General features: G+C 43.9%; 1 protein-coding gene across 1 annotated transcript in view; it reads left to right on the top strand.

Moving 5' to 3' along the window:
* Window positions 1-24,357, top strand: part of gpat4 (glycerol-3-phosphate acyltransferase 4) — a 39,574-nt gene extending 15,217 nt beyond the window's left edge. The window contains exons 4-13 of the mRNA XM_076283837.1: window positions 2,835-3,162; window positions 8,686-8,760; window positions 9,169-9,258; window positions 18,575-18,668; window positions 19,373-19,488; window positions 19,905-19,960; window positions 20,766-20,851; window positions 21,278-21,406; window positions 22,705-22,784; window positions 22,949-24,357. Of these exons, the coding sequence (XP_076139952.1) occupies window positions 2,835-3,162; window positions 8,686-8,760; window positions 9,169-9,258; window positions 18,575-18,668; window positions 19,373-19,488; window positions 19,905-19,960; window positions 20,766-20,851; window positions 21,278-21,406; window positions 22,705-22,784; window positions 22,949-23,681 (1,787 nt within the window). The 3' untranslated portion in view covers window positions 23,682-24,357. The remainder of the gene's footprint in view (window positions 1-2,834; window positions 3,163-8,685; window positions 8,761-9,168; window positions 9,259-18,574; window positions 18,669-19,372; window positions 19,489-19,904; window positions 19,961-20,765; window positions 20,852-21,277; window positions 21,407-22,704; window positions 22,785-22,948) is intronic.
* The last annotated feature ends 460 nt before the right edge of the window (window positions 24,358-24,817 follow it).

Genomic DNA, 24,817 nt, shown 5'->3' with positions numbered 1-24,817 from the left:
CACAAATCCAACGCGCAACAGGTCAGTATTTATGCTCACACACACAAGAATGCACTAATGAGCAGCACACACACACACACACACACACTCAGCAACACACAATAGGCCAGTGGCATTTTTACACTGACAGTGATTCTGGGAAATTCGTCAGCTTTATTAATTCCAGATTCATGAAGTGAAAGCTCTGAGACACATTTGTTTTATTTGCCTCTTTTGTTCTCCTGACCAGCTGATTCAAATTTGCATTCTTCAGCCTGGTACCATTAAATGAGCAAAGCAGTTCTATATTAGCCTGGCTCTACCAACCTGCGTACTTCCGCTCAATTTTCATTTTCCTTCAGTACATCGTCTGGGTTTTCAGTATATTCGCGGGTTTTCTCAGGCCAAATTTTACCTGTCCAATCAGCAAACAGAGGGAGTGGCTGAGAACGATGACATTAAGGGTGTGCGCTAGTTTGATCATGACACATCACGACCAAAATTACAAAAACAACACTGTTGACTGCACCTGGGATTAACCACAGTGGCCAATAAATCAGAATCAGGGTGTGCTTTTTTATTACAAAGACAAATGAAGAAAAGACATTCTCACGTATAGCCTGCAGTGTTTCCCACAGAATTGGATTCTATTTGTGGTGGTTGCTGACTTGGGCAATTGGGGGGGGGGGGGGTGATGTGAAAAAAACAATGGAACGGCACAACACAGAACATCCCGCCTGTGAGCTGAACTATCCCACATACAGTATCTTTGATGTCAATACATTGTATTGGTGGTGTGTAAGTCTAGTTGAGTGCCTGTCACTTTAAGACGTTTGTGAGGAGGGAAGGCTTGCAGTTTAAACAGTCTCACAGTTATAGGCTTGCTTGCATAACTTAACTTAGTTTGGTCTCAACAATTTACTATGTTGTGATAAGACCTTAGCAAAGTTAACTTAAATGCAGAAGTTTTGGACAAATTTATGCAGCATGGTCATGATGCTAAGCGGATTTAATAGCAATTTAGTTCGCCATCTTCTATGCAATGCTTCTTCAGTGATGGCCAAAAGTGTTGGCACCCATGCTAAAGTTGACTGAAAAGAGGAATATAAAATCATCTTTTGGAAATTGATCTTGATCTTAAGTGAAAAATGATAACTTTTAAGGACACCATTTTTCTCAGTGAATGAATAATGTATCATAAATAAATAAATAAATAAATGTTCTTCCTTAAAATACAGGGGTCATAAGTATTGACACCCCTATGTTAAATTCCCATAGAGACAGACAGATTTTTATTTTTAAAGGCCAGTTATTTCATGGATCCAGAATACTGTGCATCCTAATAAAGTTACCTTGGCCTTTGGAATTAAAATAGCCCCACATCATCACATACCCTTCAACAATATCTCGAAAACCGTAGGGTTTAGGAGGACCATTTTTTTTTTGTATGTTGATCTCAAGGGGCCATGTCAACCCATTCCATAACCACTCATTTCATGTATAGCGCCACCTAGTTAAACACAAAAAAGTAAAAATTAGGTGTTGTAATTGAAGGTATCTGTGACCTAACATAGTCAAAACTGCACGAAATTGGAAGTGTAGGATCATTATGACACCCTCTGTATGCACGCCAAATTTTGTGGAATTCCGTTCATGGGGGGGCCACACAATAAATTAATTTATGTTACTATACACAAACTGGCCTGTAGGTGGCCGGAGACAGTTTTCTGTGAATATCTCGAGAACCGTAGGGCCTAGGAGGTCCACCTTTTTTATGTATGTTGGTCTTAAGGGGGCATGTCAACCCATCCCATTACCACTTATTTCATGTATAGCGCGACCTAGTTAAAAATTAAAAAGCAAAAAATTAGGTGTTTTCATCACAATATCTCTGGCTGACAAGGTCAAAACTGCACAAAATTAAAAGTGTAGGATCATTATGACACCCTCCGAATGCATGCCAAGTTTTGTGTACTTTCGTTCATGGGCGGCCTTACAATAAAATAATTTATGTGTACATTTAGTGACGTACACCAACAAGGATTCCCGGGACACTGAAAGACCGGGGTACACAAAACTTGGTGGGCATGTACCCCCACATGGATAGCATGGAACCGTCATTTTTCGTTTTGATCTGTAGCCCCCCCGCTGGACTGGACCCCCCGAAAGGAGGGTAGGGCAGACACAGTTCTCTGTGAATATCTTGAGAACTGTAGGGCCTAGGATGACCATTTTTTCCCGTATGTTTGCCTCCAGGGGTCATGTTAACCCATTTCATGTGCACACATGTGCACAAACAGATACACACACACACACACATACATTCACAGTAATCATACGTATGACACATACTCACACAGTAGACATATGTACGCTTGAATGCACAGGCACACACACAAACACACACACACACACCCACACACACACACACACACACTCACACACACACACACCCACACACATAACATAAACATAACACAAACAATCAAGAATTATGAACAGGCAAGGTGGAGGTGGGGTTGTATGAAATTAATTTTACATGTGAAATCTATGAACTAATCATGTTTTGGTACTTGTTGTCTAGCAGCTACCAGTGAGAATTGAGTGTGGATAATGCAATTTAGTGAGACAGTTAGAATCATATAGGCCTTTCAGCGTGATTTCTTTTTGTGGAAAAAATGTGCTGGACTGGGCGGCGGTCATATTTTGTACCGCTCTGCGGTACATCTAGTTCTTAACCAAGGTGTGGGAACCCTGGATGTCGGACCTCAGTGGGACTCACCTGGTGAAATAAGGATAAATAAGCTAAAATAAAACCCAAATAATGGCACTGTCTGACCGCGTCCTCCCCACAGGCATCATAGCGAAGGAGGCGGTCACTCTGGAGCAGGAGATTCAGGAACTGCGGAGCAGCAGTGGCGTCAGCGTCAGCAGTGGCGGCGGCTCCGGCGGTCCGGCGGCGTCCTCGGCCGAGTTTGAGCTGGCCGACATCTTCTCGTTCTCCCGGCGCGGCGTGGAGAGCATCGTGGACGACGAGGTGACCAAGCGCTTCACGCCGGAGGAGCTGGAGAGCTGGAACCTGCTGACCCGCAGCAACTACAACTTCCAGCACATCAGCACGCGCCTGACCGTGCTCTGGGGGCTGGGCGTCGTCATACGATACGGATTCCTGCTCCCGCTCAGGTGTGTGTGTGTGTGTGTGTGTGTGTGTGTGTGTGTGTGTGTGTGTGTGTGTGTGAGAGAGGGGGCACGCGCCTGACCGTGCTCTGGGGGCTCGGCGTCGTCATACGATACGGATTCCGCTCAGGTGTGTGAGAGAGAGAAAGTGTGTGTGTGTGTGAGAGAGAGAGAGATCCAGAGTTGGATCCAGATACTGAACAGTGGAGTTCAGTTAGGGTGTGTGTGTGTGTGTGTGTGTGTGTGTGTGTTGGATCCCATCTTGAATCAGGGGAGTTCTGCTCGGTGCTGGTGTGTGTGTGTGTGTGTGTGTGTGTGTGTGTGTTGGGTCCCATCTTGAATCAGGGGAGTTCTGCTCGGTGCTGGTGTGTGTGTGTGTGTGTGTTCGATCCCATTTTGAATAAGGGGAGTTCTGCTCGGTGCTTGTGTGTGTATGTTGGATCCCATTTTGAATCAGGGGAGTTCTGCTCGGTGCTTGTGTGTGTGTGTGTGTGTGTGTGTGTGTGTGTGTGTGTGTGTGTTGGGTCCCATCTTGAATCAGGGGAGTGCTGCTCGGTGCTGGTGTGTGTGTGTGTGTGTGTGTGTGTGTGTGTGTTGGATCCCATCTTGAATCAGGGGAGTTCTGCTCGGTGCTGGGGTGTGTGTGTGTGTGTGTGTTCGATCCCATTTTGAATCAGGGGAGTTCTGCTCGGTGCTTGTGTGTGTGTGTTGGATCCCATTTTGAATCAGGGGAGTTCTGCTCGGTGCTTGTGTGTGTGTGTGTGTGTGTGTGTGTGTGTGTGTGTGTGTGTGTGTGTGTGTGTGTGTGTGTGTGTGTGTGTGTGTGTGTGTGTGTGTGTGTGTGTGTGTGTGTGTGTGTGTGTGTGTGTGTGTGTGTGTTGGGTCCCATCTTGAATCAGGGGAGTGCTGCTCGGTGCTGGTGTGTGTGTGTGTGTGTGTGTGTGTTGGATCCCATCTTGAATCAGGGGAGTTCTGCTCGGTGCTGGTGTGTGTGTGTGTGTGTGTTGGATCCCATCTTGAATCAGGGGAGTTCTGCTCGGTGCTGGTGTGTGTGTTAGGGGTGGGCGATATGGACAAAAAATAATATCTCAATATTTTTTGTGATTTCGACGATAATGATAATTAGTCGATATCCTTTAAAAAACTGTTTTTAAAAGTCTGTGTTCCTTTACAGGTCATTATTTATGAATAGCATTATTACAATAATAACCAATAACCTAAACTATGACTTTTTAACCAAACCAATGCATTGTCACTCTATGACACATTTCCAATTCTGCCCCCACTTGTACATGACATGGTCTAGCCAGCTACATTACAGAGGACAGATAGGCCTGACAGTTTCCCAAGAGAAAGTCTGAAGCTGAAGTTCCTTTCAAACCTCTACTTAGGTTTCACCAGAGCCCGTCTATGTCCTTATTAGACATTCTCTGGTTTTACTGTAAAACTAAGCAGACCTTACAGAATAGAAACTAATGCATTAGCTTATGGCTAATGTATATGAGAAATCCCATAGAGATGCTAACGGTTAGCATAATCGATAAAAGTTTATATTTAGAGCAAACTTCAGTCCATTTACAAAAAGGTAACATAAGAAGATTTCTTTGTTTACAACTGACTATTAAAATACTCAAAGGCTAGCCTAATGTTTACATATAATACCGTGACTTTAACTCATCAATGCCACTTGAACGAAGTAGCCGCATTAGGCTGCGTGTGACAACATGGACCACTAGCAATCACGTGACTTGCTCTGCTGCAGCCAGGGGCTTCTCTCGCATTCACCTCCTGGCCTAGTGAATGTATGGGGGTTCAATGCATGATTTCGAGTGTTTCCGAAGTAATTTAAATACTCGATAATGTCAATTTGCACATCGTTAAAACAGCAATCACGATATTATTGCAGACGATATATATCGCCCACCCCTAGTGTGTGTGTGTGTTGGATCACATCTTGAATCAGGGGAGTACTGCTCGGTGCTGGTGGGCTCAGTGCCCAGCAGCAGCCCCCAGTGAGAGGTGGGTCTGACTCTGCGCGCAGTCTATATGCTCTAAACCACACGCCACAGGGGACCAGATCACATCTCTGCTTCTCTTTCTGTGTGTCTGTGTGTGTGTGTGTGTGTGTGTGTGTGTGTGTGTGTGTGTGTGTGTGTGTGTGTGTGTGTGTGTGTGTGTGTGTGTGTGTGTGTGTGTGTGTGTGTGTGTGTGTGTGTGTGTGTGTGTGTGTGTGTGTGCGCGCGCGCGCGCGCCAAGTCTACACTCCACAGGGGACCAGATCAGATCTTTTGTTTCTCTTCCAGTATGTGTGTGTGTGTGTAGTGCATGTGTGTGTGAGAAAGAGCGAGACTGTGTAACCAGGCCCTGAACCCCAGACACTGGCAAGCACAGATGTGTAACACAGGGTCGATGTTGCAATATTGCATATTGTGTAGTATTTTTGTGCCTGTGTGTGTAGTGCCTGTGTGTTTAGTGTGTTTGCCTGTGTGTGTGTATGTGTGTTTGTGCCTGTGTGTGGGTGGTGCCTGTGTGTGTGTGGAGAGAGCATGAGAAAGAAGAGTGGTTCTGTAAGTTGTGACCTATCAGGACTCTTGAATGAGTTCAAAATGTTGTGTTGGGTCCTGTGTGTGTTACTAATGCTTGTGCAGTGAAGTCATTCAATGAAAGTTTGGAGTGTAATTTGAGTGTAAATTGACTGGATTAATTTCAGTTGGCTTGGATTGAGAAGAGGGAAGAAAGATTGCGTTTAGTGAGGTCAGAAACCAAGAACAGAGAGAGAGAGAGATGAGGAAAGGATGAAAGAGAAGGAGAGAGAGGAAGAGTGATGAGGAGAGAACTAAAGAAGAAGTGAGGGAGGAAGAGAGGAAGGAGTGAAGAGTAAAGGATGAAAGAGAAGAGGGAGGAAGAGAGGAAGGAGTGAAGAGTAAAGGATGAAAGAGAAGAAGAGGGAGGAAGAGAGGAAGGAGTGAAGAGTAAAGGATGAAAGAGAAGAAGAGGGAGGAAGAGAGGAAGGAGTAATGAGGAGAGAACTAAAGAGAAGAAGTGAGGGAGGAAGAGAGGAAGGAGTAATGAGGAGAGAACTAAAGAGAAGAAGTGAGGGAGGAAGAGAGGAAGGAGTAATGAGGAGAGAACTAAAGAGAAGAAGAGGGAGGAAGAGAGGAAGGAGTGAAGAGTAAAGGATGAAAGAGAAGAAGAGGGAGGAAGAGAGGAAGGAGTAATGAGGAGAGAACTAAAGAGAAGAAGTGAGGGAGGAAGAGGAGAAGGAGAGGAAGAGTGAAGAGTAAGGACAGGACTAGGGTCAGGAGGAGAGCTAATGGTGTTTGGCCAGAGGTCCGCTCCCTGCTGAGGAAGTCAGTTTATTGTTTCAGATCTGCCATTTACATTGTCTACACACACACACACACACACACACACACACACACACACACACACACACACACACACACACACACACACACAGTGTCTCCTCTCTGCGGTACCAGGACGGTTTATTTGTCCATCTCCTACATGTTGGAAAGGATGAGCAGAACAGTTCACTGGCCTTTGTTAGTTATTCATTTATTCAGTTTATTTATTTATCAAACATGTCTGAAAGGATGAGATGTGTGGTGTGCCTTGGAAAAAGGTTCACTGTCCTGTGTTTCTTATGAATTTATTTATTTATGTATTTATGAGACGTGTTTAAAAGGATGAGATGTGTGGTGTGTTGGAGAAAGGTTCACTGTCCGGTGTTGCTTATTAATTAATTAATTTATTTATTTATCTATCAGACGTGTTTGAAAGGATGAGATGTGTGCTGTGTTGGAGAAAGGGTCACTGCCAAGATCCCGGATGGTGTCAGGGCTGGAAGAACTATGGTCTTGTCTTGTCTGAGTTGCAGGCGGTGGAACTGAGTGATTGGGTGTAAGTGTGTAGGGGTTGAAGTGTGTTTGTGTGTATGCTTGTGTGTGCTTGTGGGGGTATAGGGTTTGGTGTGGCGGGTGTGTGTGTGTGGGGGGGGGGGGGGGGTAGTGTTTTGTGTGTGTGTGTGGCGGTGGGGTGTGTGTGTGTGTGCTGTGGGGGTGTAGGGTTTGGTGTGGGTGTGTGTGTGTGTGCTGTGGGGGTGTAGGGTTTGGTGTGTGTGTGTGGCGGGGGTGTCCAGGGTTGAAGTATGTTCGTGTGTTGATGTGTGTTGTGGGGGCGTCTTCTCTGGGAGAGCGAGATTGAAACCAGATGGCACAGCATGTTTGAGTTGCGAAAGCAGCACCAGATATGAAGATGTTTGACCAGCATGTTAACTGCAAGCCAAGCTTATACACTCCTTTGGGATCTCTGAGTGAGAGGGTGAGAGAGAGATATAGTGTGTGTGTGTGTGTGTGTGTTGGATTTCTGCAGCCTGTATGAATTCTCATAGGTCTTCATGTGAGGAAATGTGAAGAAATCTGACCCAACCCAGGGGGTAATGGGTGCAGGTGTTTCATGTTTCACTAATTTAAACACTCTCTGTGCTGTGCTGCACATGTGTGCGTGCGTGCGTGTGTGTGTGTGTGCGCGTGTGTGTGTGTGTGTGCATGCGCGCGCGCGTGTTTTGGGGTAACCAGGGGCCTCTTTGCCTCCTCAGATTATAGATGACTCCATGAAGACGTAGGCTAACTCACACACACACACATTACAGTTACTTTTCATGAAGAACTCACACACACACACATTACAGTGCCTTTTCGTAAAGAACTCACACACACACACATTACAGTGCCTTTTCGTAAAGAACTCACACACACACACATTACAGTGCCTTTTCATGAAGAACTCACACACACATTACAGTGCCTTTTCGTAAAGAACTCACACACACACACATTACAGTGCCTTTTCATGAAGAACTCACACGCACACACATTACAGTGCCTTTTCGTAAAGAACTCACACACACACACACACACACACATTACAGTGCCTTTTCATGAAGAACTCACACACACACACACACACACATTACAGTGCCTTTTCGTGAGCATGTGTTAAACACAGGTATTAGGGGGCGGTGGCTGTGACGTCTGTGGAGTGTGTGAGCTGACAGGAGGCCTATGTCGTTCTCTGTAGGCCGTTACAGTCCTCATGAAGTGGAAAGCGTAAACTGCAGGTCTTATAAACAGCAGGGAGGTCACAGGGAGGCCTCTTTGCCTCTTCACAAGGTGTGTGTGTGTGTGAGCATTCGCCTTTGTGTTTCTGCATGTGTGTGTGCGTGCGAGCGATAGGGGAGCTGGGCGGCCTCCTGGCCTCTTCACATAATGTGTGTGTGTGTGTGTGTTTTAAATGCAGGGTAATAACCGTGCAGTCAAAGTTTGTGTTGGATGAAGGATTTATTCGTTAGAAGTGATATGTTTATAATTGTTTTTTTTTTTAAATATATTTTTGTGGCATTTTTGCCTTTATTTAGATTGGACAGTGAAGCTGGGACAGTTTATAATAGTTTTGTTTGTTTACGGTGTGTGTGCGTGCGTGTTTGTGCGTGCGCGCGCGTGTGTGTGTTTGCGTGTGCTTTTGCAGGGTGACTCTGGCCTTCACTGGAGTGGGTCTGCTTGTGGTTCTCACCAGTGTCGTGGGGCTCCTTCCCAACAGCCGGTGAGTCCAGGCCAACGTCCATTTAAACAGATGCAGCAGAGAAGGGCACACCAACAGTAATCAGCACAGCAGCATGTTTAATTAAATAATGTTGTTTCATTTTGTTTGTGTGTATGTATCTTATTTGTTTGTATTTATTTGTGATTGTGTGCGTGTGTTTGGTTTGTATGTATTTGATTATGTGTGTATGTTTGTATATCTGTGATTGTGTGTGTGTGTGTGTGTGTGTGTGTGTGTTTGGTTTGTATGCAATTGTGATTGTATATGTGTGTGTGTTTGGTTTGTATGTATTTGTGATTGTTTGTGTGTGTGTTTGGTTTGTATGTATATGTGATTGTGTGTGTGTGTGTGTGTGTTTGGTTTATATGTATTTGTGATTGTGTGTGTGTGTGTGTCATTCATACACAGCATGAAGAGCTATCTCAGTGAGAAGGTTCACCTGATGTGTTATCGGATCTGTGTGAGGGCTCTAACTGCCATCATCACTTACCATGACAGGTGAGCAGACACACACACACATACACACACACACACAGACACACACACACACACACACACACACAGAGAGACACACACACAGACACATAGACACAGAAACAGAAACAGAAAGTGTGATTTACTCAGTGTCCTTGTTTAAAATGAGCACAGTTACATCATCCAGGGTTCCCATGGGTCATGGAATTTGTGGAATATCAGGGAGTCATGGAAATTCCGTTTTTCTGTCAGGCAAAGTCTGGGAAAAGTCATGGAATTTGTACATTTGACTTCGAGTGGGAACCTTGATCATCATTTCATTCTCCACTTTGTTTACATCAGTATAGAGTAGATTCTCAAACATCTCTGCTCCACAGAGTAACTCCATCGCCACAGAGTAACTCCATCGCCAGCAGATAAAATAGTCCTCTGTAACGGATGAGCTAATCTGAAAATCTAACCCACTACCCCCTCATACGATATGAGCCAACACTCCATATACCTCCATCACATTTCCGCTATCTACCCAGCATCACTCAACAACACTCAACAGTCTGAGCCATGCCACCATAACTCCAGGAGTCAGCTCCTTACACACACACACACACACACACACACACAAACACATGCACACAATGCTGAACTCACTTAACCCCCCCAATAGGTAGCAGATTTTTGTCTTGATGCCCATTGCTTCTAAACATTTATCCCACCCCCCCCACACACACACACACACACACACACACACACACACTCCCACACACACAAACACACATACACACATGACACACTATGTCACAATCCTCTCAGACATCAGGGCGCCAGGCTGAAGCCTGCAACTTTGCTCTGTAATATCTCAGCACTGATTAAGACCAGGTTCCTAACCCAATAATACACACTTTACCCAATAATACTTTTTGCCAAATTCGGTTGCTAATTACTCCTTGTGGACTTGTAGCTGTCTGCTCAGAGAACAGTCCCAGCTCTGTAAAAAGGAAACTCAACACAGGGCCTCGGACTGAGCCATCTTTATTCCAGCCAGTCGTTAGTGTTTCTTCAGGAGCAGAGAAAGCAGAAAGCAGGGGATTGAAATGATCGCTTACTTTGTCCTTGTCAAATGCACCAATACAATAGTTGTAGTTGCAATAACAACTAGAATTGCGGTTCCGAGGAACTGCAAGAGTGGGTTTGATCAGGGGCATGGAACTCGGCCTCATCCAAGGATTCCAACGGTACCTCATTTATGAAAATCGGACATACAGGTCAAAAGTTACATGCACACACCTTCATATACACAGACAGCCCAGCCCAGCCCATTAGAGCTCTGCCAGGTGGCTTAGAACTCTTCCAGGTGCAAGCTTAAGCAATTAGAGCTGTGATGTCACAATCGAAATTTGAATTCTGAACATTCCGCCATTCATTTCAATGGGCCCAAAAAACGCAGAAAAACGGGAATACCGCGAAAACGACAAGGGCCAGCGACACGAAATCAACAAGCAAGTTACACCGGTTCGGGCCTGAATTTTTGGAGTTCGAACCGCGTCGATAGCTCAAACGGTCTAGGAGCAGTAGTTCGGCCAAAAAGTGGGTGAATAGGAAGATATAATAACTAGAATTGCGGTTCCGAGGAACTGCAAGAGTGGGTTTGATCTGGGGCACGGAACTCGGCCTCATCCAAGGATTCCAACGGTACCTCATTTATGAAAATCGGGCACACGGATCAAAAGTTATCTGCATCAACGCAACATCCAATAAGCTAAAACGCATAAATAACGTGGTTGCTATGCTGGTTGCTAGGGCAATCATGCTGGTTGCTCAGGTGGTCGCTAGGTTAGAGGGCAGTGCCTCCTGAGAGGCCTGAAGGGTCAGTTCTGAGGTTGTTGACTGCTGAAACCGAAAAATGGACTGCATTTTCTTAAAAGACAATGTGACTGAAGTGCGGGCAAAGTTTGCACAGAAATGTAAGATTTTTCCCACCCTCATCGACCTTGTCATAAAACTTGTTTAAATGATCGATCACACGACGCCTCCTTGCTGCTTTGTCGTCTACATCAGCCTTTCTCAAACTTCTTTGACCTGAGGCCCAGTCAAGGCATACTTTGGGGTCAAAGGGCCCACCTACATGAACCCACCCCCTCCTCCCACCCCCCATCAAATTGTAATATCATCACAATTATTTTTTTTTTTATACTATATTGCTATACATGCACTTCAAAACAGTCAATGTTTAAAGTGCTAAGATTGTTCACAAAAGTTTGTGAAAGCATGCACATCAGAGTACTGCTTTACTAATGTAAAATATAATTAGGCCTACACTAGTTTCATTGTTTTTGCATTGTTGCATGATTGATATGCTATTTAATTACATTTCATTTGAATGCCTGAATGTAAGAATTCAGGAAACACAATACCAGCTTTTAACATTTATGTTGTTTACTAGTTTATGTAAATCACATAACACATGAACTGTTTACATACTACTGATAGCCCATTACTGTACACAATAGATTAGTATCTTCAAATAGTCAAGGTTGTTGACTGCTGAAACCGAAAAATGGACTGCATTTTCTTAAAAGACAATGTGACTGAAGTGCGGGCAAAGTTTGCACAGAAATGTACGATTTTTCCCACCGTCATCGACCTTGTCATAAAACTTGTTTAAATGATCACACGACGCCTCCTTGCTGCTTTGTCGTCTACATCAGCCTTTCTCAAACTTCTTTGACCTGAGGCCCAGTCAAGGCATACTTTGGGGTCAAAGGGCCCACCTACATGAACCCACCCCCTCCTCCCACCCCCCATCAAATTGTAATATCATCACAATTATTTTTTTTTTTATACTATATTGCTATACATGCACTTCAAAACAGTCAATGTTTAAAGTGCTAAGATTGTTCACAAAAGTTTGTGAAAGCATGCACATCAGAGTACTGCTTTACTAATGTAAAATATAATTAGGCCTACACTAGTTTCATTGTTTTTGCATTGTTGCATGATTGATATGCTATTTAATTACATTTCATTTGAATGCCTGAATGTAAGAATTCAGGAAACACAATACCAGCTTTTAACATTTATGTTGTTTACTAGTTTATGTAAATCACATAACACATGAACTGTTTACATACTACTGATAGCCCATTACTGTACACAATAGATTAGTATCTTCAAATAGTCAAGGTTGTTGACTGCTGAAACCGAAAAATGGACTGCATTTTCTTAAAAGACAATGTGACTGAAGTGCGGGCAAAGTTTGCACAGAAATGTACGATTTTTCCCACCGTCATCGACCTTGTCATAAAACTTGTTTAAATGATCACACGACGCCTCCTTGCTGCTTTGTCGTCTACATCAGCCTTTCTCAAACTTCTTTGACCTGAGGCCCAGTCAAGGCATACTTTGGGGTCAAAGGGCCCACCTACATGAACCCACCCCCTCCTCCCACCCCCCATCAAATTGTAATATCATCACAATTATTTTTTTTTTTATACTATATTGCTATACATGCACTTCAAAACAGTCAATGTTTAAAGTGCTAAGATTGTTCACAAAAGTTTGTGAAAGCATGCACATCAGAGTACTGCTTTACTAATGTAAAATATAATTAGGCCTACACTAGTTTCATTGTTTTTGCATTGTTGCATGATTGATATGCTATTTAATTACATTTCATTTGAATGCCTGAATGTAAGAATTCAGGAAACACAATACCAGCTTTTAACATTTCAGTTGTTTACTAGTTTATGTAAATCACATAACACATGAACTGTTTACATACTACTGATAGCCCATTACTGTACACAATAATACTGTGCCCATTCATTAACATTAAACATCAGGCGTCTTGTTTACACATTTAAACCATATTTGCACTTCGAAATTCGCTTCCAAATTGTAGTAACTACATCTACGAAGTCTAAGGAAGATATCTATGAACATACTACATGGTTAAGATACATTTTGACAGAACTACAGACTTCGTGAAAGTAGCCTAGTAGCCCTACATAAAAGGCTCAATTAACTTCATTGCAAAATCGCGGTTGGTCTGTTTACACACTAAAACCATATTTACACTTCGAAATTCGCTTCCAAATTGTAGTAACTACATCTACGAAGTCTAAGGAAGATAAAACTGTAGTCTGTTCAACGATAAGATACATTTTGACAGAACTACAGACTTCGTGAAAGTAGCCTAGTAGCCCTACATAAAAGGCTCCATTAACTTCATTGCAAAATCGCGGTTGGTCTGTTTACACACTAAAACCATATTTACACTTCGAAATTCGCTTCCAAATTGTAGTAACTACATCTACGAAGTCTAAGGAAGATAAAACTGTAGTCTGTTCAACGATAAGATACATTTTGACAGAACTACAGACCTCGTAAAAGTAGTACCTAAAATCAGTGTGATAAATGGCCATCACGTAGCCTAAAGCATATAGCACTAGCATATGACAACAGCAAATAGCTAACGTTTACGTTAGCCTAACTTACTTATCGTTGACGTTGACCCGACACGTTTATAAGTTAGACCATAGACTGATAAGGACGTCCATCAAAATTCCGTGTGTATCCTGTGTATCTTTCGTGCTGCTATCCTGTTGCCTTTTCCCTGTTGTTCCGGCAACAAGGTTTTTACGCGATATTTGCCACATCCCAGAGAGTTGTTGTTTGGTGGGTCAGGTGACGAGCCGTCGAATCACAGCACAGCACCCAGAATGCATTGCAACACACCGTCTAGAAGGGACTCAGCGTTAGGTCGGCTTTAAATAGCATACAGAACCTATAGTAATATAACGTTGTCTGTAAGCTCCACAGATCGTGGCAAGACAATTGAATTGATTGTGGACTTCTTGCTGGGCAACGATGAGTAACTTGATTAGTAATGCTGCGTGGATATGCAAGATATCTGTATGAAAGTGTGTTTCTCAATGTAATAATCTATACAACTGTACACATGACTAAGTTCAAATGGAGCTAGCTGGGTATAGGACTGGGCTGAATGGATTGGTGAAGTACTTTATTTATTTATTTTTTTAATGACCTATATGAACATGGTTTGGCTTTAAAAAAAAGACCTTTACACTTAGTGCTGGCAAGGCATTGAACTGGGCTGAATGGATTTGGAAAATATATATATATATTTTTTAATGACCTGTATCAACATGGTTTGGCTTTAAAAAAAAGATGAGACAGCGCTTTGCGCTGTCTCATCTTTTTTTACATTACCTTTACACTTAGTGCTGGCAAGGCATTGAACTGGGCTTCATTCAAGGATTCCAACAGTACCTCATTCATGAAAATCGGACATACTGGTCAAAAGTTACATGCACACACCTTCATATACACAGACAGCCCAGCCCAGCCCATTAGACATTGCCAGATGGCTTAGAACTCTGCCAGGTGCAAGTAATCAACTCTAGCAGCAGAGCTCTACCAGGTGCAAGTAATGAGGTGCTGTGATGTCATAAAGCCCCAGCATTCCGCCATTGATTTCAATGGGGCCCAAAAACGCCGAAAAACGGGAATACCGCGAAAACGACAAGGGCCAGCGACACGAAAGCAACAAGCAAGTTACACCGGTTCGGGCCTGAATTTTTGGAGTTCGAACCGCGTCGATAGCTCAAACGGTCTAGGAGCAGTAGTTCGGCCAAAAAGTGGGCTTATAGGAAGATATAATAACTAGAATTGCGGTTCCGAGGAACTGCAAGAGTGGGTTTGATCTGGGGCACGGAACTCGGCCTCATCCAAGGATTCCAACGGTACCTCATTTATGAAAATCGGGCACACGGATCAAAAGTTATCTGCATCAACGCAACATCCAATAAGCTAAAACGCATAAATAACGTGGTTGCTATGCTGGTTGCTAGGGCAATCATGCTGGTTGCTCAGGTGGTCGCTAGGTTAGAAGGCCAGTGCCTCCTGAGAGGCCTGAAGGGTCAGTTCTGAGGTTGTTGACTGCTGAAACCGAAAAATGGACTGCATTTTCTTAAAAGACAATGTGACTGAAGTGCGGGCAAACTTTGCACAGAAATGTACGATTTTTCCCACCCTCATCGACCTTGTCATAAAACTTGTTTAAATGATCACACGACGCCTCCTTGCTGCTTTGTCGTCTACATCAGCCTTTCTCAAACTTCTTTGACCTGAGGCCCAGTCAAGGCATACTTTGGGGTCATAGGGCCCACCTACATGAACCCACCCCCTCCTCCCACCCCCCATCAAATTGTAATATCATCACAATTATTATTTTTTTTATACTATATTGCTATACATGCACTTCAAAACAGTCAATGTTTAAAGTGCTAAGATTGTTCACAAAAGTTTGTGAAAGCATGCACATCAGAGTACTGCTTTACTAATGTAAAATATAATTAGGCCTACACTAGTTTCATTGTTTTTGCATTGTTGCATGATTGATATGCTATTTAATTACATTTCATTTGAATGCCTGAATGTAAGAATTCAGGAAACACAATACCAGCTTTTAACATTTATGTTGTTTACAAGTTTATGTAAATCACATAACACATGAACTGTTTACATACTACTGATAGCCCATTACTGTACACAATAGATTAGTATCTTCAAATAGTCAAGGTTGTTGACTGCTGAAACCGAAAAATGGACTGCATTTTCTTAAAAGACAATGTGACTGAAGTGCGGGCAAAGTTTGCACAGAAATGTACGATTTTTCCCACCCTCATCGACCTTGTCATAAAACTTGTTTAAATGATCACACGACGCCTCCTTGCTGCTTTGTCGTCTACATCAGCCTTTCTCAAACTTCTTTGACCTGAGGCCCAGTCAAGGCATACTTTGGGGTCATAGGGCCCACCTACATGAACCCACCCCCTCCTCCCACCCCCCATCAAATTGTAATATCATCACAATTATTATTATTTTTATACTATATTGCTATACATGCACTTCAAAACAGTCAATGTTTAAAGTGCTAAGATTGTTCACAAAAGTTTGTGAAAGCATGCACATCAGAGTACTGCTTTACTAATGTAAAATATAATTAGGCCTACACTAGTTTCATTGTTTTTGCATTGTTGCATGATTGATATGCTATTTAATTACATTTCATTTGAATGCCTGAATGTAAGAATTCAGGAAACACAATACCAGCTTTTAACATTTATGTTGTTTACTAGTTTATGTAAATCACATAACACATGAACTGTTTACATACTACTGATAGCCCATTACTGTACACAATAATACTGTGCCCATTCATTAACATTAAACATCAGGCGTCTTGTTTACACATTTAAACCATATTTGCACTTCGAAATTCGCTTCCAAATTGTAGTAACTACATCTACGAAGTCTAAGGAAGATATCTATGAACATACTACATGGTTAAGATACATTTTGACAGAACTACAGACTTCGTGAAAGTAGCCTAGTAGCCCTACATAAAAGGCTCAATTAACTTCATTGCAAAATCGCGGTTGGTCTGTTTACACACTAAAACCATATTTACACTTCGAAATTCGCTTCCAAATTGTAGTAACTACATCTACGAAGTCTAAGGAAGATAATCATGTAGTCTGTTCATAGATAAGATACATTTTGACAGAACTACAGACTTCGTGAAAGTAGCCTAGTAGCCCTACATAAAAGGCTCCATTAACTTCATTGCAAAATCGCGGTTGGTCTGTTTACACACTAAAACCATATTTACACTTCGAAATTCGCTTCCAAATTGTAGTAACTACATCTACGAAGTCTAAGGAAGATAAAACTGTAGTCTGTTCAACGATAAGATACATTTTGACAGAACTACAGACCTCGTAAAAGTAGTACCTAAAATCAGTGTGATAAATGGCCATCACGTAGCCTAAAGCATATAGCACTAGCATATGACAACAGCAAATAGCTAACGTTTACGTTAGCCTAACTTACTTATCGTTGACGTTGACCCGACACGTTTATAAGTTAGACCATAGACTGATAAGGACGTCCATCAAAATTCCGTGTGTATCCTGTGTATCTTTCGTGCTGCTATCCTGTTGCCTTTTCCCTGTTGTTCCGGCAACAAGGTTTTTACGCGATATTTGCCACATCCCAGAGAGTTGTTGTTTGGTGGGTCAGGTGACGAGCCGTCGAATCACAGCACAGCACCCAGAATGCATTGCAACACACCGTCTAGAAGGGACTCAGCGTTAGGTCGGCTTTAAATAGCATACAGAACCTTTAGTAACATAACGTTGTCTGTAAGCTCCACAGATCGTGGCAAGACAATTGAATTGATTGAGGACTTCTTGCTGGGCAACGATGAGTAACTTGATTAGTAATGCTGCGTGGATATGCAAAATCTCTGTATGAAAGTGTGTTTCTCAATGTAATAATATATACAACTGTACACATGACGAAGTTCAAATAGAGCTAGCTGGGTATTGGACTGGGCTGAATGGATTGTTGAAATACTTTATTTATTTTTACATGACCTTTACACTTAGTGCTGGCAAGGCATTGAACTGGGCTGAATGGATTTGGAAAATATATATATATATTTTTTTTAATGACCTGTATCAACATGGTTTGGCTTTAAAAAAAAGATGAGACAGCGCTTCGCGCTGTCTCATCTTTTTTTACATTACCTTTACACTTAGTGCTGGCAAGGCATTGAACTGGGCTTCATTCAAGGATTCCAACGGTACCTCATTCATGAAAATCGGACATACTGGTCAAAAGTTACATGCACACACCTTCATATACACAGACAGCCCAGCCCAGCCCATCAGAGCTCTGCCAGGTGGCTTAGAACTCTTCCAGGTGCAAGCTTAAGCAATTAGAGCTGTGATGTCACAATCGAAATTTGAATTCTGAACATTCCGCCATGCATTTCAATGGGCCCAAAAAACGCAGAAAAACGGGAATACCGCGAAAACGACAAGGGCCAGTGACACGAAATCAACAAGCAAGTTACACCGGTTCGGGCCTGAATTTTTGGAGTTCGAACCGCGTCGATAGCTCAAACGGTCTAGGAGCAGTAGTTCGGCCAAAAAGTGGGTGAACAGGAATAATAAATAATAATAAGAAAACTTAAGAAGAACAATAGTGGGCTTGCTCCGCAAGCCCACAGCATGGCAAAGCTGTGCTTGCCATGCTGTGGGCTTGCTGGATCAAACCCACTAATAAGTAAACTTAAGAAGAACAATAGTGGGCTTGCTCCGCAAGCCCACAGCATGGCAAAGCCATGCTGTGGTCTTGCTGGATCAAACCCACTAACTAGTTGGATTAGCTTTTGAGCTCAAAAGAGCAGCCTATCTCCAAGATGGAGAACTACAGTTTGAATTGGAGTCTAATGACCTTTGACCCCTGACAGTGAGAACAAGCCGAGGAATGGAGGCATCTGTGTGGCCAACCACACTTCTCCCATCGATGTCATCATTTTGGCAAGCGACGGCTGCTACGCAATGGTACGTATGTGTGTAATAATCTACAATTGTAAATTATTACAATTTGTCCATAATCTGTAATTTTTTGCAATATGATCCTGAATATTGACTTTGTTCACAGCTGTACAGATTTTTGTAAAATCTGACTGCATTGATTTATACTGGCTACCACCAAACCAATGAAGGATTGATAAACAAGCAAATTCAAATGCAACCACAGATTTGTCTGGGGTCGCTATAGCGAGCACTGATTATAGCTACTCCTGACTGTGTTGATTATGGCTACTCCTGACTCCTGACTGTGTTGATTATAGCTACTTCTGACTCCTGACTGTGTTGATTATGGCTACTCTTGACTGTATTGATTATGGCTACTCCTGACTGTGTTGATTATGGCTACTCCTGACTGTATTGATTATGGCTACTCTTGACTGTGTTGATTATGGCTACTCCTGACTGTGTTGATTATGGCTACTCCTGACTGTGTTGATTATGGCTACTCCTGACTGTGTTGATTATGGCTACTCCTGACTGTATTGATTATGGCTACTCTTGACTGTGTTGATTATGGCTACTCCTGACTGTGTTGATTATGGCTACTCCTGACTGTGTTGATTATGGCTACTCCTGACTGTGTTGATTATGGCTACTCCTGACTGTATTGATTATGGCTACTCCTGACTGTATTGTTCTTTAGTGTGAGTGTTCTCTAACCTTTTCTGCAGGTTGGTCAGGTGCACGGTGGCCTGATCGGGATCATCCAGAGAGCCATGGTCAAGGCTTGTCCTCATGTTTGGTTTGAGCGCTCCGAAGTTAAAGACCGCCACCTGGTGGCCAAAAGGTAACACTACAACATGCATGGAAATTTCACAACTTGTTTTGTTGGAGCCAAAAGACCATTTGTCAAATAAAAATGTCCTCTTTGGCCACCTCATAGAACAGGCAATCACATTTCCTGATTGAGTAATATTAGATTAGTGAATGATTTAGTGCTAATTGACCGATGTGCGAGCACGTCACCTTATATTCTGGCAGTGAGGAGAAGATGGCACTCATGCGCGAGTGGGAAAACCACAGTTTACGGAAAAATCCCAGAGCCGTAAGATGTTGTTAATGGGGAAAATATTTCTCATGTGTCCAGTGCTGAGGAAGAGCTACATCCTGCAGCGGTAAGAAATGTGTTTTGTCTCCAAACACAGATCACTGACCCAGCATGCACTTCTTCCCTCGGCCTGTCTCTCCTCTGTTCCCTCTCAGGCTGAGTGACCACGTAGCAGACAAGACCAAGCTGCCCATCCTCATCTTCCCAGAGGGTGAGTAGCCTCGGGCAGGCCCGCGCTCCCCCCCCCCCCCAGAGCTCCTTAGCCAAGGCCACAGCTGAACACAACCGCCAGAACACATGAGCAGAATCTGCCCCCATCTGGCAGATTCAGGCCATTACAATATCTGAGGATCAGGATCTTGTATGACAATGCCTGAGACCTGAGAGGTATACTACGAAGTGAGGTTACTGGCTTACCCAGGTAACCTTGGGAGATACCACTGATCTCAAACTAACGTCACTTCATAAGCAGTACATGCAGTAGCAGCCCCCAGACTCTGGAACTGCCTCCCCCTCCACATCCGTGCAGCCCAGTCTCTGAATATTGTTAAGTCCCTTTTAAAGACCCACCTCTTTTCACTTGCCTTTGATTAGTGTCTCCTTTTTATGTCCCAGTGCATAGTGTCCCCTGGCTACCTTTTGGTATATTCTCTCTTTTTACATTATTTTAACTCCTTCAGTCATTGTCTTGTTGCCCTTTTCATTTTTTCCCCCTTCTGCCTTAGGTCATTCTTTTGTTTATTGCACTTAGCACTTGATTGTGAAGCACTTTGGTGCGGCGCAGCCGTCTGTAAATGTGCTATAGAAATCAAATTTGACTTAACTTGACTTGATGCACTAAAGCACTCTTTTAGAGATCAGCGGTTTCTCTCGAACTAACCTCACTTTGCCTGGCAGTTCATGCCAGAATCAAGGCATCTCGGGTCCGGCTGTGGTGTGATTGGTTGGAAGGGCAGAGACAGGGCAGTGTGTTCTCGTAGTGTGACGTTGATCTCCTTCACCTCTCGTCTCGGCAGGCACCTGCATCAACAACACCTCCGTCATGATGTTCAAGAAGGGCAGCTTTGAGATCAACTGTGTCGTCTACCCAGTGGCCATCAAGGTGAGGGCGTCGAGAGGCCACCATTCAAGAGGGGTATCACTGAAATCACTCATCCCTGGGTTCACTGGTGTTACAGAAATATGTGTGTGTGTGTATATGTGTGTACATGTGGTCACTGTTGCTCCACAACACATCACAGACTGGCAATTGGTGAACTTTGGGTTCATTTCCCACCGTAGTGATGTTCCGCGTCTTGATTTTGCCCGTCGTTTGGATAAAAACGTCTGCTAAATATCAGTGAACTTTAAATATAACCTTATATATACAGTATAATGGCTATCAGAACAAAATTAAACATTAATTGGTCCTTGAATAGCTTAGCCTCTCTATTATGCATCGTCTCTGTCTCCCCAAATCTCTCTCTCTCTCTCTCTCTCTCTTTTTTTCTCTCGCTCACCCCCTCACTACTTTCCTGCTGTCCTGTAGTATGACCCTCGTTTCGGGGATGCCTTCTGGAACAGCAGTAAATTTGGGATGGTCAACTACCTCCTGCATATGATGAGCAGCTGGGCTATAGTCTGCAGCGTGTGGTACCTGCCCCCCATGAGGAGAGAGGTAACACACACACACTCACACATACACACATACACACACTCTCTCTCTAGCTCTGTCTGTCTCTCTCTCTCTCTCTCTCTATCTGTCTGTCTCTCTCTCTCTCTCTCTCTCTCTCTCTCTTTATCTCCTTCCCCCCCTCTCTCTCATATATATATATATATATATATATATATATATATATAAACATAGACACACATGCAGTATACACACATGCACAAACAAGCATAAGTGTTTACCCTATATAAACACAGCTGTTACCCTCTGTTGTGCTGTCCTATCCTGTCCTCACTGTGCAGTTAGAAACTGTCAGTGCTCCCTCTGTTGTCATTCCTGTTCCTGTGTGCTGTTCCTCTGTGCTGCTAGTTTAGCACTGTGTGCTGTTCCTTTGTATGCTGCTAATTTAGCACTGTGTGCTCATCCTTTGTGCTGCTAAGTTAGTTTAGCGCTGTGTGCTGTTCCTCTGTGCTGTTTCTCTGTGCTGCTAGTTTAGCACTGTGTGCTGTTCCTCTGTGCTGCTAGTTTAGCACTGTGTGCTGTTCCTCTGTGCTGCTAGGTTAGCGCTGTGTGCTGTTCCTCTGTGCTGCTATATTAGCATTGTGTGCTGTTCCTCTGTGCTGTTCCTCTGTGCTGCTAGGTTAGCGCTGTGTGCTGTTCCTCTGTGCTGCTAGGTTAGCGCTGTGTGCTGTTCCTCTGTGCTGCTAGGTTAGCGCTGTGTGCTGTTCCTCTGTGCTGCTAGATTAGCGCTGTGTGCTGTTCCTCTGTGCTGCTAGTTTAGCACTGTGTGCTGTTCCTCTGTGCTGTTCCTCTGTGCTGCTAGTTTAGCACTGTGTGCTGTTACTCTGTGCTGCTAGTTTAGCACTGTGTGCTGTTCCTCTGTGCTGTTCCTCTGTGCTGCTAGGTTAGAGCTGTGTGCTGTTCCTCTGTGCTGCTAGTTTAGCACTGTGTGCTGTTCCTCTGTCCTGCTAGTTTAGCACTGTGTGCTGTTCCTCTGTGCTGCTAGTTTAGCACTGTGTGCTGTTCCTCTGTGCTGTTCCTCATTGCTGCTAGGTTAGCGCTGTGTGCTGTTCCTCTGTGCTGCTAGTTTAGCACTGTGTGCTGTTCCTCTGTGCTGCTAGTTTAGCACTGTGTGCTGTTCTTCTGTGCTGCTAGTTTAGCACTGTGTGCTGTTCCTCTGTGCTGGTCCTCTGTGCTTCTAGTTTAGCACTGTGTGCTGTTACTCTGTGCTGCTAGGTTAGCACTGTGTGCTGTTCCTCTGTGCTGTTAGTGTAGTTTACCACCCCGAACTCTCCTCTCAACAGGAAGGGGAGGATGCAGCTCAGTTTGCCAACCGGGTCAAAGCGGCCATTGCCAGGAAGGGTGGACTGGTGGACCTGCTCTGGTAAGTGCACTATCAAAAGGCCTTTTCACATGAAACACATTAATGCATCAGAGGAAAAAACACTGAATCACACTCAGTCTTCCATAAGGCTAAAATCAGGGATGTTCACATGTTCTGAGAGTGAACCTCCACTGTGTGTGTGTGTGTGTGTGTGTGTATTGCAGGGATGGCGGTCTGAAGAGGCAGAAGGTGAAGGAAGCTTACCGGGAAGAGCAGCAAAAGCTCTACAGCAAAGTGCTGGTCGGCGTCCAGGAAGAACGCGGCTGTGCCTGCCACCAGGGCGGCGCTATGGAGGAGCAGCAGTGTCAGTGTGATCACAGCGAACCTGAAGAGGATCATCAATGCCTATATGAGCATGACAGCTCGGCAGAGCACCATGGACATTCAACTGGCACCATGGAAGAAAATGGGCACTATTGTGACCACGTTGGCATTGTTGAGGCTGATGGACAAGATGGTGACCAGGGTGCCGCTGTTGAGGTGGATGAACACCATGGTGACCAGACTGGCACTGTTGAGGTGGATGGACACCGTGGTGACCAGACTGGCAATGTTGAGGTGGATGAACACCATGGTGACCAGACTGGCAATGTTGAGGTGGATGGACACCATGGTGACCAGACTGGCAATGTTGAGGTGGATGGACACCATGGTGACCAGACTGGCACTGTTGAGGTGGATGGCCACCATGGTGACCAGACTGGCACTGTTGAAATGGACGGGCATTCTTATGACCACTCTGGCACTATGCAGAACCATAGGCACCTCTGTGATCAGACTGGCAGTGTTGATGATGATGGTGGTAGTGGCCAGTCCTGCGACCTGACTGGCATCGCGCAGGAGGGTGGGCACTTGCGTAAACGGACTGGCATCCTGGAGGATCCTGGGTGCTCCTGAGACAGCCAGCGGGCACTGCCGCTGAGGCTGCCACTGTGCCAATGATTTTAATGCCACCGGACTGGGGCCTGCACCCCCAGGAGTACAGGGGGACCCACAGTGAGCCTGGCCTAGAACGAAGCCCCTGGACTGGGCACCGCTGTGGGATGTGCCCCCACCAAGAGACTGGAGCCTGCTGGAGCTCTTGTCTCTCTGCTGTCTTAAGTTATCACGGGTCTCCTGATTGCATTAGAAGGAGTTTTTTGATTGTTTGTTTAGGGTTTATTATTATTATTATTATTATTATTATTATTAGGATTTTGCACACTTTGCACGACAAGCACAGGCATTAGTTGATTTTAAGTTGTTCCGTAACATTTCAACTGAAGAATTCATTTTATTTTCTGATGTTTGATTTTATTTAGGCTACATTTGTTCACAGTTGAGGTTTTCAGTTCTGCATGTTCAGGAGCAGAAGGGTGAGATTGGGAAGAAGGGGTGTGTTCAGTACACAGAGAGGGAAAGAAAGAAAGGGAGATATGAAAGAATGAATGAAGGAGGGCAGAAAGAGATGACAAAGATTACTTGGCCAGTCGAGCTCAGAGTTGACCTTTGATACACAGTAACTGCTGTAATGTGCAGGGGTTTGTTTTTGTTTTGTTTTTAAATAAAAAAACACCTTGTGTGCTCTTTTTAATTCTGTATTTGTGTGCCTTGGACCTTTGCTGCAGTTGTTTTTTTTAAACCTCTTTTTATTGAAAAAGCATTGATTAGAAACGGACAAATCAGCAAAGTTGCATGCTTCAGTTCGCCTTTGTCCAGTGAATTACATGTGATTCTGGTAGTCTTCTAGCCTGGAAAATCCAGACCCTGATAATCTAGAAAGATTAAGGGTCTGGCAAAGAGCAATGTAATGGCCAAACAAGGCAACAAGCATGCATTTAAACATTTCACTGCACGCAATTGGATAACACTAGACCATGTTTACTCTGATTGATTTCGGACTTCGACGCAATCGGATAACACTACGACCAATGTGTACTGTCCTCCAACGTTGCAGCGCTATCTTCATCAGTTTAGCTGGTTCCCCGGAATGTTGGGGAAAAAGTAACGTGCATCATTGCTCTTTGCCAGAGTGTCTCGCAGAGACAATTCCA

Source organism: Alosa pseudoharengus, unplaced genomic scaffold (assembly GCF_046254945.1).
Source record: "Alosa pseudoharengus isolate Yale_2024_CS ecotype anadromous, Long Island Sound unplaced genomic scaffold, YU_APseudo_1.1 YU_APseudo_1.1_scf_14, whole genome shotgun sequence".
Lineage (NCBI taxonomy): Eukaryota > Metazoa > Chordata > Actinopteri > Clupeiformes > Clupeidae > Alosa > Alosa pseudoharengus.
The sequence above is the reverse complement of the archived record's forward strand: the minus strand, read 5'-3'. Positions and strand labels throughout refer to the sequence as shown.